We start from the raw sequence: 18,746 nt of genomic DNA on the forward strand, positions 1-18,746 counted from the left end.
GGGGAAAAACAAAGGAGGAGGTAACAATGCTCGATAGGAAATGTACTCATTACCTTGCTCATGTAACTGTAACTGCTCTGTACAGTATTTTTACAATACAAATATATGCAAAAAATATGTATAAAGTATTTCCATAATACATACATCAGAGTGCTAAGATATTCTGATAATCTGTCTACCATGTTGTTACTGTTTGCTTTCCATTTTCAATCAACTCTCATATCCCAAAACCTTTGTGTGGCCAGTACATGTTTTTTATGTTCTCTCACCCTCCATATTATTTAGCTATAGCTAAAACACAGATGAAGAAAATCTATGGTCTGTTTTGGACTCAGAAAAAAAAAATCAGGTGGTAGAAGGATAGTAAAATTGAGGTGTTTTTAAACCTCAAATTAGAGGGTTCACAGTCAATCAACCGATGGCTGCAAGTAGTTTCTCAAACTACATTGGTCTGGAGCCATTTTAAAGGAGGGGTATTAGTTTTGAGCTCAGAGCCTTACATAGCAGGTCTCAGACAATAGTACCTATATATCACTTTTTAAACTTTTGGCAACTAGGGATTGAAGTTAGGGGCCTCATGCTTGCTAGGCAGGGGTATTATTATATCACTTACACCATACCCTTTCAGCTATAGCATTTTGGATGACTCTAATTACTACACTTCAGTTAGTTGCCACAGATTCACACTCATTAAGAATAATGACTCAGTTAGATAACATTCCATTCAATATGACATTCTTTAGGTCAAAAGCTAGGTAGTTAGCTATAATGATTCTGCACTACACATATATAATTAAATATGATAAACACTAAGTTTAAATTGTAAATAACTTGCCTAGGTCATAGCATTTTATGTCTCTTTTACTCTCATTTATGGTTGAGCAGTATATTCTACCTGATGGAGATGTCCAAGGAAAGCCTGAGCCTGGGCTGTTGAGATTGCTCCTCCAACTGGCACAGGCTGCTTCTGAAAGTCCAGACCATTTGTTTGTGTACCTAAAAAGCAAGTGAAATGATTGTAACTATTAAGGGAAATATACTCAAATGAAACAAAGTCTTAGGCTTTGGTTATCAACATTCCTTAACAATCTATTGGATAAGTACTTTTCTAAATACCTCTAAAGAGAAGGGACTCAAAATAAAGAAAACATGGTAAAATGGTTTCTCTTCAAAAGGCAAGATTATAGGACAAATATGGTAACAGCAATAAAGTATAAAAAACAGACATAAAAATGCAAACAATAACATAATCCTGAGAGTGTTAGCAATCTCATTTAGAGCAATTGGGGTTGGAACTAGCATGAAACAACAATGGCTTAAAGGAAGAAATCAATCTCACGCTTGTAAACAATGGTAGACAGGTTAGGCTCTCTTTTCATTTTATTTGATATTTTGATTACAGAGAGGAAATTCATGGTTGTTTTTGTAAGGACTTACTAATGATGTAAACACTTTAATGAGTGTCAGTATGTTGGTGAAAGTAATCTTTTATAAGCATGAAGAAAACAAATATGTTGGATTGATTTCTTCAGCTCAAAGTACAGATTATTACATATGTTGTACTAGCAAGAGCTCTGCTATAGTTTTTTGAAATGCCACACCAAGGCTTTTAAACCATATATACCATGATGTGATTTTATGAAAAGATATAGCGTCCTATCATCCAGAAATATTTTCTAGGGGGCATAATATATTGTCTTCAAATTGATACATTCAGATATTTAGAAAAATATCCGTAATACTTTGTACTAAGTAAAACATAACAGAGCACAGGAACCGGCAAAAATAATAACAACAAACAGATATGGTTCTAAATTTCCAATTCCTACCACTTGGTACATCCCACAGTTCCATCCTCATACCTGTACGTACACAGACGCAGAGAAGACCAGCTAGGAGAATACAAGCTAGAATCTTAAAAGCATGATTTCTAGGAGTGCTAATTTCTTTTTTTCTTTGAGTGGTGATGAGATTTAATTTCAAAGCCAGGGCTGACTAAGCTATGTATTGCATTAGTTATTTTTCAGACTGGGCCTTACGTTTTTGCCAGAGTCAATCTTTAGATGAAAATCATTCTGTTTTCTGCAAAGCTGGGATGACAGGAATCCTATTTTGTTCTCTTTGCCCAGGCTGTCCTCAAACTTTGATTCCACCCATCTCTATTTTCTGAGTAGTTGGGATTTGTAGGCTTGAGCCACCATGCCTGGTTTAACTGTCCTTATTTTAGGTAGGTATACTGAATGAATCCAAGGGCTATTTAAGGTTTCCTTGACATAAGTATAAAAATAACATACACACATTTTTATTAATAAAATTTTATTGTTTTTAATGTGTCAGCATTTTGTAAGTCATGTAATAAGTACATTTCTTCTTGGACAAGGTCACTCCTTTCTTTGTTTTCCCCCAGTTTCTCCCTCCTGTAACTGCCCACAAGTTACATAGTTAATTTTTTCACATAGTACACACAACTTGTTTAAAAATTCGGAGATACCATCACTCATGTTTTTTCTTAAAGTTTCTTACAAATAGGAATTAAACAACAACTTAGACATACATAGGTAATGAAAATAAAGAGTACACACGTGCTGGTGGAAAGCTGTAATCCTAATACTTGGCACATAGAGGAAGAAAGACTGAGTTAGAAGTTAGACTAAGTCTGCAAAGCAAATGTTTCGAAGGCTGGATAAATGTGTAACTCGGTGATAATAGAGTGCTTGTATACACAAGACTACTGGTTGGATCTGAGAGAGAGAGAGGGAGAAAGAAAGAGAGGGAGAGAGAAAGAGACAGAGAAGGAGAGGGGAAGAGAGAGAGAGAGAGACAGAGAGACAGAGACAGAAACCAAAGAGTGAGAGGAGACAGAGATAAGCAGAGAAAGAAGGGCAGAGAGGGAGAAGATTGTGCCCTTATTACATTGTCAATCATAACTCAACAAAACTAGGAAGAAAACTATTATGTAGCATTACAGAACTATGCTCAAGATATAGTAAAAACATCAACAAGGCTGAAAGATGAGATCCAGAAAAATGGAGAAAAACACTTGGAGATTAATACTCTATAGGAAATTTTCTAGTACCACAATTTTCTGAGTCCACCATAATTCTACACGCTGATCTTACTTTCCACTTCCTGTAAAAACAACAAGCTCTTTGAAGTCATAAAGCATTAAATCATGTTATTTACTAGAGAATAGTCTACTATAGACTACTGTTAATAGTATCAGCACTCAAAACTATTAAGTACCTGTGGGTCTGCCCCTTCAGGAAATGGTATAAAGATATGATAGTTGTACTAATTATTTATGGTATTTGTAATTATTTTAATTTTTTAAAATATTATGGTATCTTGCCATCTTGAAGTCTTTCTGGCTAATGATGCACCCTTCTGTAGAACTAAACTTTAAAAAGTTCAAATAATAAAAAATACAAATCTTTCTCATTGGGGAGGCTGCCATTTCTTAGCTGATTCCCATTATTATATAATTATTAGGCATAAAAAGCAGCAACAAATAAGAATAGAACATAGAAAAAATGATTCATTCAATAAATATTTAGTGAGTCTTTATATTTCTGAAATTCTATACTCTGAGCTTATAAAAGAGAATGCAGTAAGGTCTTACTCTTAAGTAGTTTCAAATCTATACATCCATTAAACAAATACTGTTTGAGCATCCAGTTGTGAAGAGAAAAACAAAAATCATAGTGCTAGGAAAAATAAAGCTTTAGATATTAAAAATGAATACGAGGAGCTGGGGGTTTAGCTCAGTGTAAGAGTGCCTGCCTGGTGAGCACAAGGCCCTGAGTTTGGTCCTCAGCTTTTGGGGGGGGGGGAGAATACTATGGGAGAAGAAAGAAGGTATAGAGAGTTTTCTCAGGGTACAGTTTGTGGTTTTAGTTTGAATTTCATAAAGAAACATACACACATTGTAGAAAATACACCAGATACACATAAAGTATTTCCAAAACATTTAAAGAGAACTTTAAGAGGAGAGGGAAAAGATTCTTTTAGGGAAACTTCCTAGAGGCGACATTTCAGTTGAACCTTAAGACTATAAGATGGAATTAGCTAGATAGATTGGGAAGGGAAAGGAAATGTCAAAACATTTCTACTGAAAGTAGAAGACTATGCTCAAGTTAAAAGATAAAACCCAAGAATCCTAACAATTTTAGATCTGGAGATAGTTCTTAGTTTCTTAACCACAAGAGGTTACAGTTAAGTTATGAAGTGCTAGGGAAAATAAATAACATGAACGACAAGTACTACAAAAAAGATTACCAACAAAACAAAGTGGTACTGTCATTGTCCTCAAACAAAACAGAGTCTGGTAATTGCTCCAAGAAAGACATAATGGGCTTTGTGAGATTTAGTGTGTATAAGGGAGAAAAAAAGCTTATAAATGCAGGAAGGGCTCTTGGGGCAACCAAGTGAGGGAAGTGAATCATCTAAAAGCTCAGATGTAAACACACTTTATTATGAACCACTTTTTGTCTCATTATAGTAAGACATTTTGATCATATACAAGGAGATACCTTGAAAAACTGTTTAAAAAAAAAAAGAGGGGGGGGGAGGTTTCAGTTTCTAATACTTTTCCTGGGGAAAATGAAGAGTTACTACTTTTTAAGTATATTATCAAACCCACTAGAATGGATGTAAATTTTTAAAAGGAAAAATAAGAAGTGCTGTCAGAGACAGTAACTGATGAGTCCTAGAACAAATTGATGTGGAAATTAAAATGGTTAGCCACTATGGAGAATAGTGTGGTGGTTCTTTAAAAAGTTTACCCTGCACTTAATATATGATCCAGCCTTAAAGAATTAAAAGTGGGGCTCACGGAATAGCTCAAGTGGTACAGTACTTGCCTTGTTGAGTACAAGACCCTGATATCAAACCCTAATACCTAAAATAAAAATAAAATGAAAAGTAAAATAAAAACAAAATAGTTAACAAAACAGACTGAACAAATCCATGCATGCAAATATTCACTGCAGTACTATTCACAATAATCAAAAAGTGGATGCAACACAATTGTGTACCCACATAAGACTGAATAAACAAAGTGTGGTATACCCATATAAGAGAATGTTATCCAGCCATAAAAAGAAATGAGTATGTGTTATAATGTGGAGCTACTTTGAAGTATTTATGCCAGGTCTAATAGTTATTGCCCTATTGATTCACTTATTTATAAGAAGCAAGCCTCGCCTAACTATCTGGCTGTTTATAATCTCTTATTAGGCCAAGTAATATGAAACATACTCCCATTGGACTGTGTTAAAAAATAAGAATAATCTCTTGAATGATAGCCTGAGAGATTTTGGAAAGTAAAATTTATATTTCTCATCAACTCAGCAGCTATATTAGATAATACTATACTACATGTCAATCTATAATGAAAACATCATTATGTACTAGTATGTCAATTAAACCTACCTAATAATCAAGAAAAGTACATTATCCAAAGATTTCTACTTATCAGTAAAAATGGAGTAACCAATTAACCAATTGCTTAATTAACCAATTGTTTACATTTCAGTTACTTTATAGAGTACAGTGCCAGTATCTGTGTTTATCACTCCATCACCTTGATAAACAAGCTCCAATTGAAGTTCACAGAAAGTCAAAACAACCTTGAGACATAAACAAGAGTAAAAGATCTTCTAAGAAAATTTAGCTACTGCTCATTTTTCAGTGTGTGTGGAGGTGGTTTCTTCCATTTGAGCCACCATAAAATAGGAGAAATCTGGAATAATGGAAATCTAGAAAAAGAATCACTTACAGTAACAACAGACAGATATTATGCCACTACAAAAGCAAGAAGTATAATCAAAATTAACGATGCAGTAGGGATGATTACTATATATGTGAGATTTCTACAGCAACTGTACTGTGTATACTTACCTCCTAAGTAATATTATGAATGTTCTTAAATTGCTTTTCCTTGTTTTCCCTCTCTTTTTTGTTTGGAGGTATTAGGGTTTGAATCTAAGCCTTGAGCTCTAAACCGCACTAACAGCCTGGGTTTTTTCATTGATTATTTTCAAGATAGGGTCTTGCTTTATGCTTAGGCCAACCTGGACTGTAATCCTCATGCTCCACTCACCAAGCCTGCTTGAGATGGAGTCTCCCCATCAACTGTCCCCTTCCTGCCAAGCAAGTGAGAAGCCCTGAGTTCAAGCCCCAGTACCAGGAAAGATGGAGAGAAGAGAAGACAAAAGGAGGGAAGAGGGAGAGTGGGGAAAGAGAAGAGAGAGTAGGAAGTAGGGAGGAGAAGAAGAAAGGAAGAACGGAGATGAGGAGAAAGAGAGAAACTTTTTCATTCACAGTGCCTAAAAACTCAACATTTTCCCCTTCTAAAAGAACTTTAATTCCTCAATGGCCTACCTTTCTTTGCCCTGTTCCTCTGTTAGTATATAAACACCTATATTATTTAAATGGAAGGCCCCTCTGACATATTTTCACGTTTTTATTTAACATTGTTTTTACAGTAGTTATTGCAAATAACTATATTGAATAATCACTGTTAGCTACTTTCTTGCTTTCCACAAACTCATTAATACTATGTGACACATTATTTTTTTATTTATCTCCATCTTACAGCTAAAATTGGCACAGAAACAAACAACATAGTCAAGGTAAAATAATTATTAAGTGAAAGAACCATGGTATGAATTCCAGTGATTCTATTTCTGATCTGAGCTTTTAACCACTAATAGTGTAAGTTCACCATAGAATTTTAATTTAAGGGTTACCTACATTTAGTTGGTTGTGGTGGCTCAATCTTATAATCCAAGCTATACGAGAGGTAGAGATCAGGGATGGAGGTTTGAGGCCAGTCTGGGCAAAGAAAAAGAGACTGCAAAACTTCATCTTGACCAATGGCTAAGCATGATGGTATATAACCATCATCATAGCCATGTAGGGAAGGATTACATGTAGGAGGATTACATTCCAGGCTGCCCTGGCATAAAGCAAGACTATCTTGAAAATAATTCACACCAACAGGGCTGACGTTCCTAGCAAATACAAATTGTTAAATTCAAGAGTCATATTTTAAACACATTATAACTTCTACTCTCAGTTTTTTTGAGATAGGGTCTTGTTATATAGCCCAGTATGGCCTGCCTTGTCTTCCCAAGTGCCACCATACAGTGCTCTGTCTTGAACTCTTTTTTTTTTTTTTTTTTTTTTTGTCTTGAACTCTTGATGAAACTGAATACTAACTCCACAAATTGGCTGTCTGGTTTGCTTCTTTTCTGAGTGAGTATGCATGTATGTGTGCGTGTATGTGTGTAGAATACTGGTACTGTGGCTTGAACTCAGGGCCTCTAGCTTGCTTGGCTTTTTCACTAATGACTGAAGTTCTATCCCTTGAGCTATGTCCCCAGTTTTGGCCTTTTGCTGGTTAGCTGTATTTAAGAATCCCATGGGTTTTTCTACTTGAGCTGGCTTCAAACTGAGATCCTGAGATCTCAACCTACTATAGCTAAGATTATGGCATGATGGACAGGATAACATTGATCAAGATGCACTGTAATTATAAACTGATAGGTTGAATTGAAACTCCTTTGTACAACTACTTAAAGATAATAAAAACAACAACAAAAAAGACGTATGAGCCATTGGTGCTCAGCTATCTGGTTTACTTACGATTTTTCTTGCTTAATGTTCTTATTAAGCACTGTCCAAAAGCACTTTCTACGATACTTTCTAACCATACATGGCTACTATGCACTAAACATGTGGTTAGTGTAACTAAGGAATGCCATTCTAAATGTTATGCAATGAAACAATTTAAACAGCCAATTGCAGTCAATTGTCTCTCATGTTACTTATTTTCCCTAGCACTCATAACTGTAACCTCCTTGTGGTGTGGAAACATGACTTATTTATCTTTATAACCCTAAGAACTATCTCCAGATCTAAAATTGTTAGGATTCTTAGGCTTTACTTTCTAACTTGAGCATAGTGTCTTCTGCTTTCAGTAGATATGTCGGACATTTTCTGGCCCTACCGGACAAAGCAGGGATTCCTTTTCACCTACCAACCCTTTCAATGGTGTGTAAGATTCTATCTCAAAAATAATTATAGCAAAAAGAATAGGATGCATGGTTCAAAGGTAGAATGCCCAGCTAGCATGTACAATGTCCTGAATTCAAATCTCAGTACTGCTAGGACAAAAAAAAATAATAACGCAAGAAAGAAGTATCAAAAATAGTCCCTAGATAACTTCAAGTTCAAATATAAGATAATCCAATGGGGCTCAGAGGCTTAAGCCTGTAATTCTGGTTATTTGGAAGGTGGGGATCAGGATATTACCATTCTGTTATAATTGAGACCACCACAGGCAACAAAAAAGAAAAAAAATTCTTGAAATCCAACTCAACTAATGATTGAACAAAGTGGTATGTGCTTGTTGTTATCCCAGCTATAGGAGGTTTGCAGCCTAGGCATAAATGTAAGACCTTACCTAAAAAATAACCAATGTTTAAAAAAAAAAGGCATGGCTCAAGTTATAGCATGCCCACTAATATGCATGAGGCATTGAGTTCAATGTCAGTACCTTTTTTTGTTTGAGGGAGGAAGAAAAGCCTTCAGAATTTGAAATCTGTAATTGCTCTACTCTTGCTAAATGAGAAGTCTGAAGCTTGTTTCCTGGTGATTATCTGAGGCTTTTAAAAATGCTGGTATTTTATCTGGAAGTGTTTCTAAGTGCTAGTTCACACATCTTGGAGTATGTTATTTCACTGGTGGCCTAGTTTTTCCGGATCCTTTCTCTCCATGTTAAAGAAAATGATGTTTAGTCATCTCTTTCTGACTAACCCAGTGATGGCTCTCATTAATAGTACATTACCTGGAACTTATCAATGATATTGGGAAATGCAACTTTATAAATGGACATTAGATTGCTTAGAGTTTTAATTTGTCAGAAAAATGTTGGTGTTATTGGAGGGGGAGGTCACTTGAATAAAAAATGATATGAAAGTGACAAGATTAGAAGAGTTTTAGATATAGTAAGTAGTTCAGGTAATAAAAAAGACAGTTAACTACAAATTCAATGAATCAACACATAAGTTTATATCTTTAAAAGAAAATAATTTCAATGAGGCAAGTGCCTTATATTTATAATCTTAGCTACTCAGGAAACTGAGATCTAAGAATTGTAGTTCCAATTCAGCCTGGGCAGACAAATCTGGAAGATTATTATCTCCAATCAACCAGCAAAAAGCCAGAAGTGGAGGTATGACTCAAGTGTTAGAGCACCAGCTTTAGCGTAAAAGCTAAGCAAGAGTGCAAAGCCAAGCTGGGCGCTGGTGGCTCACACCTGTAATCCTAGCTACTCAGGAGGCTGAGATCTGAGGATTGCGGTTCAAAGCGAGCCCGGGTAGGAAAGTCCATGAGACTCTTATCTCCAATAAAAGCTACTAGAAAACCAGAAGTGGTACTGTGGCTCAAGTGGTAGAGTGCTCACCTTGAGCTGAACAGCGCAGGGACAGCACCCAAGCCCATAGTTTAAGCCCCACGACCAACCAAAAAAAAAAAAGTGCAAAGCCATGAGTTGAAGCCCTAATACAGGCACCCCCTCAAAAGTAAGTTAAGTTTTAATGTTCCAAAACAAATATTAGAAAAATTTTATTTAAAATGTTACCTCCAATGTTACCTTCATTAATTATAAAAAATAATTCTAGTAAACCAATGGCTGCACTGAAGTCTGAAGAGCTAGAATACTGACAAATTCTGAAGGTGACTAAATGATAAAAGCATTCCAAAGGAATTTTGAGATTTATAAGACAAAGGTCTTCATGCTGAGTGTTGTGACCACCACCATCACACTGATATGCTCTAGAGTCTTCAGAAGACAGTCTAAGTTCTACCTTCCAAAGTTTTCCATGATCCAACTAAAAATAATTTCTCTCTAAATTGAATTCTCATGCATTTTTCTTTCTGCAAGATATATATATATATATTTTCCCCTCAGTACTGGGATTTTAATTCAGGGTCTTCGTGTTTCCTAGGCAGGTGTTCTACCACTTGAGCTACACCTCCAGCCCTATTTTACATTGGTTATTAATTTATTTATTTGGTTGGTTGTAGGGCTTGAACTCTGGGCCTGGGCGCTGTCCTTCAGCTCTTCAGCTCAAGGCTAGCAGTCTACCACCTGAGCCACAGCGCTACTTCTGGTTTTCTGAGTGGTTTATTGGATATAAGAGTCTCATGGACTTTCCTTCCTGGGCTGGCTTTGAACCTCAATCCTCACATCTCAGCCTCCTGAATAGCTAGGATTACAGGCATGAGCCACCAGCGCCCGGCTACATTGGTTATTTTTGAGATAGGGTCTTGCTTCCTGTTCTGGCATGATCCACCTCTTTAAAAGATTCTATTCATAGCTGTGATGACAGACACATGCTTCTTACACTGAGAAGGAGTCTCACAGATTTTTCTGCGTAGGCAGGCCTGAAGCCATAATCCTACTACTTGGAGCATCCCACAGATCTAAGGTGACAGGTATACACCACTATACCCTGCTATGGGTTGAAAATGGGTCTTCGTACACTTTTCTGCCCAGGCTGGCCATGAAAAGTGATCCTCCTTTTCTTAGTCTTCCAGGAACTAGAAATACAGGCATGAACCAACAATGCTCCAAATGCAAAATACAATATTGAAGACAAATCACTATTGTATTTGATTTTCCTGTTCTTATTGCATACAGTGGCTACACTGCATATTAGAGACAATTTAGTCTTCCTTCTGCTTCCAAATGTTGAAGAAAGGAGTATTTTTTTTAAAGTTAATCTTTTATCCTTTATATGTTTTAATCCTAGCCTTTGTCTTCTACTTCAGTTCTACTTTTTTTCTTTTTGTCCTTCACTCATTCTACAAACAGATTCAAACTACCTCAAAGAATACCTACTTAACAGCACTAAGTAAGGTATTTTTCTGATTTAGCTCTTGGAGTATTTAGCATCACCCATTCAAATCACTTATTTGTGCATCTTTTGTTTTAATGGATTGTTAACTCCTTGAAGATTAGGGGTTTTCATTAAATCTAATAACCCCAACTACAATATCTTACATACTGAAAAGCAAATCTGAACTACAGGTTTTCTGTAAACTTCTGAGGGTGTTTAACAAAAAAGGATTTGGCTTAAATAAATCTGGTAGGAGGCAAAAAAGCAATTTATACTTCTACAATATCATTCTCCTTAAATTTTTACAAATAAAAATTATTATAATCATTGATATCTCACAAAATGATCAATAAAAAATTATTCTGAATCTGGAAAATGTTGAGTCTTCAGTTTTATTATAAGCTACAGTTCTTTCATTAATTTTTAATAAACAAATCAAAAACATAACAAATAAAAAGGGGCAGTTTATAAGCTCACTATTTAAACAAATTATCATTTATTTCTGGTACATCAAACATGACAACATGCAACCCAGAAGTCTAACATCTTCTGTATTTCTAAACTAACAAATTGACATTAATAGGAGGTACTAAGAATACAATGGGAAATCCTTAATATTTGATTTCTTTTACTGTTTTTTTTTCCTTGTCTTTTTATTTTTGGTAGTGGGGATTGAACACAAGACATTGTACTTGCAAAGCAAATACTTTGCCACTGAGATACACCCCAGTCCCAGACCCTTAGTATTTGTGAAACTGACGTTTCTGCTATTAAGTGAATGTAAAGGTCTATAAGATAAAATCTGTAAATTAGCCACATCAACCTGTGCAGCTGACAAACAGGATTGAGCTACTATGCTTTATAGTTAGGATGTTTGCTTTCATCAGTAGATTTCATAAAAAAAAGTTTAAAAAAATGCTCTATGTGGAGAAAGGAGAAAAAACAACTGTCACTGCTAGTGATAGAAGAAAAGAAGTCTAACAAGTGCCAATTCTGAGTTCCCAAATCACCCTTTTGGAGGAATTAGAAAGTAACTGTCTCAACCAATCATGTTCTATGATGGGAACAAGTCTATTATACTGTCCCAAAGAACTATTCCCATGACTACTCTAGTTTCTCTGTTAGAGGAAGCAGAAAAAGAAGCAATCTATAGAAGAAAGTTATATAATATTAAATAAATACAATCCCAGCTCCCACATGTATAAATCATATTTGACCATGTAATATGCAAGCTTCTCTGCATCTGCCAAGTATGTGCCCAAGTTAAATGGAAAGTTTCACCTTTCAGTTCTATTAGATTTAACTAAAAAGCTGGACTGAAGAACTTTCTCTTACCTGTGCTGCTATCTCCACTCTCCATAGATGGTTTACTGGTTTCTGACGGATTGTTCATTCTTGAATCTACAATAAGTCAAAGTGGATAATGTTTAAATCACGAAAGTTGAAGATGTTAAAGGGATAAAACTGGCAGAGGAAAGGGTTAATTAGTATCATAGGCATACAGTTCAAAGAGATGGTATATATGTGTCCTGCTAATATGTTACAAATTATATTACCTAAAAAATTCAGGATCTTGGAAGGTAGGTACAAGTAAATTGTCTTTCTAAAAATATAGGATTCTCCTAAGAAATACAGAACTCTAAGAGTGAAAAATATGTAAATTAAGAAAATAGAGGGAAGGGATAGGTTGGGAGGGATGGGTGAGAATGTTGAAAGGGGTGACATTGATCAAGGTATACTGTATTCATAAACTGTTTTGTTAAATGGAAACTCCTTTGTACAGCTATTTAAAGATAATAAAATAAAAAGAGAAACATAAATATATAAATCTAATAGGTTAGAAAGAGTAAATGCATTACCATGTTAAGTGTCAAATACATTAAAGACATAAAATTGGGGAGGGGGAAGGACCTCAAAAGGTAAGAAAAGTTATTCCCAAATGAAAGATTTTCTGTAAAAATTCATTATAACAAAATAACAATTAAAGTAGGCTAAAAGAAAATATCTAAAAAAATACTACCACGTTAACTCCCCTCCTTAACCAAACTGAACAAGTCAACATGAGAATGTTGATACAATCACTTAAAAAATACTTTAAAAAGTATATTACCTTCAAACCTCAAATGAATTCATTAAATTGGGTTTTACTTCTTTTAGTTTATCTAATCAATCACGGGTTGTTTTTACACTAAAGAAGTGATCACCAAGCTATATTAGCTAACCCAGAAAATAAGTAAGATAAGACACAAGTAACACTGCTCTTCCTCTACCTCTCCTTAAATCTGAAGAGTGAAAATAGAATAAATATTAAATGTAACCTTGATTCTATATCTACTGCAAACTCTAACTTATGACACTTAGAATCCAATAAATTTATTACTGAGTTAAAAATTTTTAACTATAGTTATTAGTAGAGAACAAATACCTAAAACAATATTGTACCCGAATTTCTGACCAAAAAGTGCATTTTGTTATCTACAGGAAAGTTTGAAGTTGAATAAAAATATCATTAGAAGTCTAAACTGCACTGTCCATAGATGCATTATCCACATGCAGTTAAGGGCTGGGGAAAAGAAAATCAGTTTGTTTCAAATGTAAAAACTGCATAACAGTTTCCTAATAGAGTAAAAAATTTTATAACTGATTCTTATCTTCTGGGCTTAGACAGTTCTGTCCCATGTTTATTTAGTTCCTCAGATGTTCAAAGTCTTAAAAGCTGTATGCTTGTGGTCATAAATGAGGGCACCCCTATCACTTCCTTCCCGCACTGTCCAGAAAAATTTAAATACCATCTGAAAGTATACTAAGGCTTGAAAGGAACAGGTGTACAACTTAGTGAAAATCAGCTTTCTGAATGACTTAACCAAAATCTTAGTAAAGCTAACAAAGAGCATGATAGAAGTTAATAGAATACGCCACTAACCATATACAGTTTTAAAGGAAAGGAGGAAATATGATAAACCAGCAACATTCATAAGAGGTAACAATTCCCCATATACACAGGCACCAGAGAAACAAAAAAGAAATTCATAACAAGTCAAAGATCATGATCTTGTATGATTCATATCTCCATATCTATGAATTAAAATTTATGTCATAGGTATTTCTTGTTAATATCCTAAGGATATCCTACTGAAACTGTTAAGAGCTTTAAGCGTATTTAATGAAATTACATCAAACACACAAAAAGGGAATACTACCAGTATACACTATGTGGAAAATGAGCTATGTAACTTGTGGAAAGAGATGGGAGGAAGAACTAGAGGAAAGCAAAGGAAGGGGTGACCTTATCCAAAAAAAGAAATGTACTCATTACCTGACTTATGAAATGGTAATCCCTCTGTACAACACCTTAATAACAACAAATTCAGTTTTTTAAAAAAGGAATCAACAGTAAGATTCTGATTAGCTGTGCAACAATGATGACAAGTGTTTCAATAATATTCCCTGCTAACTGAAAGTAACAACATAATTTCTAACTTTGAAAATAATGCTAGAATATTTTAAAAAGCTATTTTCCTTTAATTTCTTGAGTTACCAACTTAGGAAATGTGAAAGAGAAAATACAAGTAGATTCTTGTTTGATATTTAAAGTATTTTTCTCTCTAAGCAGTATATTTTTAAAATTAGGTCTGACTAAACATAATGAACCTGATACTCAGTTTAAAGTTGCAATTTGACTCAACTCGACATCAACTTGTAGTTTGTGCCATGTACCCTTTAGGCAGTGGTTTTTACACAGATGGTTTAGGCCAGGCTTTCTGCTAAGAATTCAATCATTTCCTGAAGTAATTTACTTTAATTTACTCTATCCTTGACAACGGTTAAGGTGTTAGAAAGAGCTTCAGTTTTCAAGTACGGAAAATGGTACATAGGAAAAAAATCATTTGCAAAAGTTTTAAACTTAAAATCTCCCAATTACTAGGGTGTATATCATCTGACTTCCCTGTTATCCCAAAAAGGTTTCAGTTATTGTACATGTAAACAAAACTCCACATGAAATATGGCCACCATATTTTTAAGTATCAAGGCACATTAATTTACAATCTATTTTAAATCTCAGTCACTAAAGATGGCTTAAATATTTAAGTAAAACACCTCCCTCCTGAAAAGACTTGCTGTTCTATAGGGAAAACTCTAAAAATATAGTGTTTCCAAAAATGCAAGGAACAAAATTGGTTTTAAAAAATAAAAAGGAAGGATAATACACAAAATTTGCAAACAGTAATCCAGTACAGATTTGGCACAGAAAGCACAGCAATCACCTGCTGTATTAGTATTTAGGCAAACAATTCTGTAGCTTGTTTCCACCTTACCTTTCATTGAACATTTTTCATATACTACATTCTCATTATGTATGCAAAGTATTTTTATTAATATGCACATGTTATTTAAGTAGTTTATATCTTGGTTCTGATTTAAAATGCTATTAGAACTACATTAAAAAAATTTTTTTCCACAGAAATTTCCAAAACACAAAAAGGCCCTAAATTCAAGCTAAATTCTAAATCCACAGCATTTACTGAAAATAACACATGCTGAACCAGAAGAGCTAGTCCTAGGGAGGAACCTACAGCAAGCTCAAGTATGCTTGTGCTTTGCAAATGCTTCCCTCCTTCCCTGCTCAACCCACTCCCCTCACTGGTTGCATATGTGATTAAGCATTTATGCATAGTCAACCCCACACCCACTATTTCCATATTAAAGCTTCTAAGAAAAGAACTGTGCTGGTACCCACCTAGAACATAGTCACTGCAGTCCAGCATTGCTGTGAAATCTTCTAGAGGTGCGGACAGTCCAAAGTAGGGAAGAAACAGGTTAGCAGTCTGGGGTGGGGGTAGGAAGGTACTACTATTTCTAACAAATCTGTACTTTGTTCTTAAGAGAACAGGGTGGAGGAAGTGGAAAGTGAATTAACAAGAGACACAAAATACAACTTCAGTTACACCATAGCAATCTTCAACTGAATAAGGAAACTTCAGTTGCTCAGAGGAGTTTTAGTCTCTCCTACCAGCTAGGACTGACATTGTCAAGGCAACTGAAGCATGAAAAGTTCCTCTTTTTGTAATAAAATAGAAACAAAGATTGCAGCTGGCAGTTTCCATAATGAAGCTTAATCAGTATGCGCGTGATTAGGGCCTTATGCAAATCTCTCCTCGTTAGCACAGCAGCCAGCACTTTGAAGTCCATGAACAATTCATTTACAGAATACACTGAAAGCACTCCCTGCATAATTTAAATCATTACATAAATATTTATCAGCTTATTTGCATATTAATTGGCAGTGCAAGAAGGGAAAAATTATCTCCGGAGTGCCAGCATAATAATTAGGAGGATAAAATGAGATTTCTTCCAATGGCCAGGCTTCTTGGACCTAACTTGAGACTGTACCAGGGGAGAAGGGATGGACAGCAGACAGAGTTTTCATAGAATGCCACTAAAATGACATGTACAAATTAGAAACAACTCTACAGACTTAAGCACCTTTAATCTTATTCCTGCTGGCAACAATGACTTCAGTAATAAGAAGATTTGCAAAAAGCTTTCTACACAATCCAAATAATCCCTATGAAACAATTAGCAAGGTAGGCTGTCAAGATGGTGCTAGTCTACTGATAGGAAATTTTCCAGTTATTAACACTGTCAAGAGAAAGTCCTACTTAAAACACAGCAACAGTGTAAGTTCCAAAGTAGGGTGGTATGTACGGAATTATCTTTGAGAGTATGGATATTCATTGTCTGTAAGTCTTTTTATACTAATCAAATGGACAGATTAAAATTCTACTGATTATGAAATAAATATCCTTCCATCAAAATCACAACTCAGAAAGAAAATATTCTGTTACTTAGCATACAGATCATCAAAAATGGGCTTTGTAAACTGTAGAATTACTTTGTATTTTCAAATAAATTTAATGGATCTCTCTGTGCCTCCCAGTTATACATGTGTCTTTGAACATGTTTGTTCAGTACATTTCAGGAATTTCGAACGAAATTATATGCTTATCATTAAAGATAATTCAGGGGAAGATTAAAAAAACAAATCAGGGATTAATACTCTTTTGACGAATAAAGAAACTGACTCACAGAGATCTAAGGCACATTTTATGCAATGGCATATTAATAATTTGGAGTCAGAATTTAAAACCAGATCTTGCTTGACCCTAAGATCTGAGCTCTTGGCTATTCCTATGCATTATGGATGAGTTGTACATGCATTGAGGGAATTGTGTGGTAGGTGGTAGTGAATGCCTTGTTTTCAGTAGTAAGAAAGGAGAAAAGAGACCAGTAACTGTTGTCAAAGGCTGTGTGTTTAAAAATCAAGCATCAATAGATACACTGAGTTCACTAGATAGATATCTATAAGGAGAGTTCTCGAGGATGTTCTCCCATTATTTGCTTTTCTTTAGCACCTGTCTTTAAGCATATCATATCTGATTTTTAAAATGTCTATTTATTTTTCCACAACATTAAAGCTAAAATTAAATTTGGGGGTGGCGTGGGGTGTGGAGAAGTGGGCCTGGAGCATGAACTCAGGGTCTGGGTGCTGTCCCTGAGATTTTTTTTGCTCAAGGCTAGTGCTCTGCCACTTGCACCACAGCTCCACTTCCAGCTTAGTACTGGTTAATTGGAGATAAGAGTCTTACAGACTCTCCTGCCCAGCCTGGCTTCAAGCTCTGATCCTCAGATATCAGCCTCCTGAGTAGCTAGGATTACAGGCGTTGAGTCTCTGACAGTCAGTATTTAAAAACAAAAACAAAAACTTAAAGCGCACTCTAATTATACTGTTATTTCTCTGTTTTAAACAATCACAAAATATGTTGGAAGCTGGAGGAGAAACTTTCACACTGCCAGTGAGTGCCTATGAGACTATTACAGCTCCTCCCATTCTGGAGAACGCAAATTCCAAAGGAATTTTTGAAGGTTTTAAAAGGATTTTGGTAAAACAGGGCTAAAGAAGGGAAAAATCAAAAAAGAAACATTTCCTGCTCCCCATACAAGAAACTAGAGTTAGGGCTGGGAAGGTGGCTCAGTGGTAGAGCGCTTGCCTTGCATGCATGAGGCCCTGGGTTTGATTCCTCAGCACCACATAAGCAAAAAAGAAAAAAGCCGGAAGTGGCGCTGTGGCTTAAGTGGTAGAGTGATATCCTTGAGCTGAAGAGCTGAGGGACAGCGCCCAGGCCCAGAGTTCAGGCCCCATGACCGGACCCAGAAAAAAAAGAAAAAAAGAAACTAAAGTTAAACACAACATGAAATGAATTTTAAAAGTATACTGTGTTCAACTGTACAAGTTCAGTTTGGTGGAAAATGTGAAAAACAACAGTGAGTATAACTAGAATACAGTAGGTGCCAGTAAATGTTTTATTCCTTTCTCTTCTATATTCACAAAACTAATTTATTGCTTGCATTTGTTAAAGAATATCTCTGCAACTTACTATCTGCCTTTTTGTAGTTTATGCAGTAATACCTTTCAAATACGTTTTGTTTGCCCATTTTGTCTTTCATATACATCAAGAAGAGATGACTTAGAGCTATAGCCAGACCACTGACATATTTTCTACACCCTGTAGTGTAATCCCATACCCCTAGCACAAAACAATCCTATGGTGCCTCTGCACTATAGTGAGAATGCAGCTCTCTAACTCACACGGGCTACTTTGCAGGATGGGATCCCCCTCATCTCCTCTGAGAAGCTACAGTAGAAAAAGCAAGAAAAATCCCTTCGGTGATCTTCAAGTCTTTTGCCTGAAATATCAGCAAAGACATACTTGGACACTCTCTCTCTCTCTCTCTCTCTCTCTCTCTCTCTCTCTCTCTCTCTCTCTCTCTCTCTCTCTC

General features: G+C 35.5%; 1 protein-coding gene across 8 annotated transcripts in view; it reads right to left on the reverse strand.

Moving 5' to 3' along the window:
• Positions 1-18,746, reverse strand: part of Pou2f1 (POU class 2 homeobox 1) — a 161,584-nt gene that overhangs the window by 50,577 nt on the left and 92,261 nt on the right. For 6 of the 8 annotated variants that reach the window (XM_070034170.1, XM_070034166.1, XM_070034165.1 and 3 more), the window contains 2 exons: positions 12,243-12,308; positions 896-996 (listed from right to left, as the gene is read on the reverse strand). In XM_070034170.1, coding sequence (XP_069890271.1) covers positions 896-996; positions 12,243-12,300 — 159 coding nt within the window. In that variant the 5' untranslated portion in view covers positions 12,301-12,308. Of the gene's footprint in view, positions 1-895; positions 997-12,242; positions 12,309-15,645; positions 15,860-18,746 lie in introns of those variants that run through there. The other 2 variants (XM_070034168.1, XM_070034167.1) reach the window with 1 other exon arrangement.

This window comes from Dipodomys merriami, unplaced genomic scaffold (genome assembly GCF_024711535.1).
Source record: "Dipodomys merriami isolate MVZ:Mamm:240054 unplaced genomic scaffold, mDipMer1.0.p SCAF_24, whole genome shotgun sequence".
Lineage (NCBI taxonomy): Eukaryota > Metazoa > Chordata > Mammalia > Rodentia > Heteromyidae > Dipodomys > Dipodomys merriami.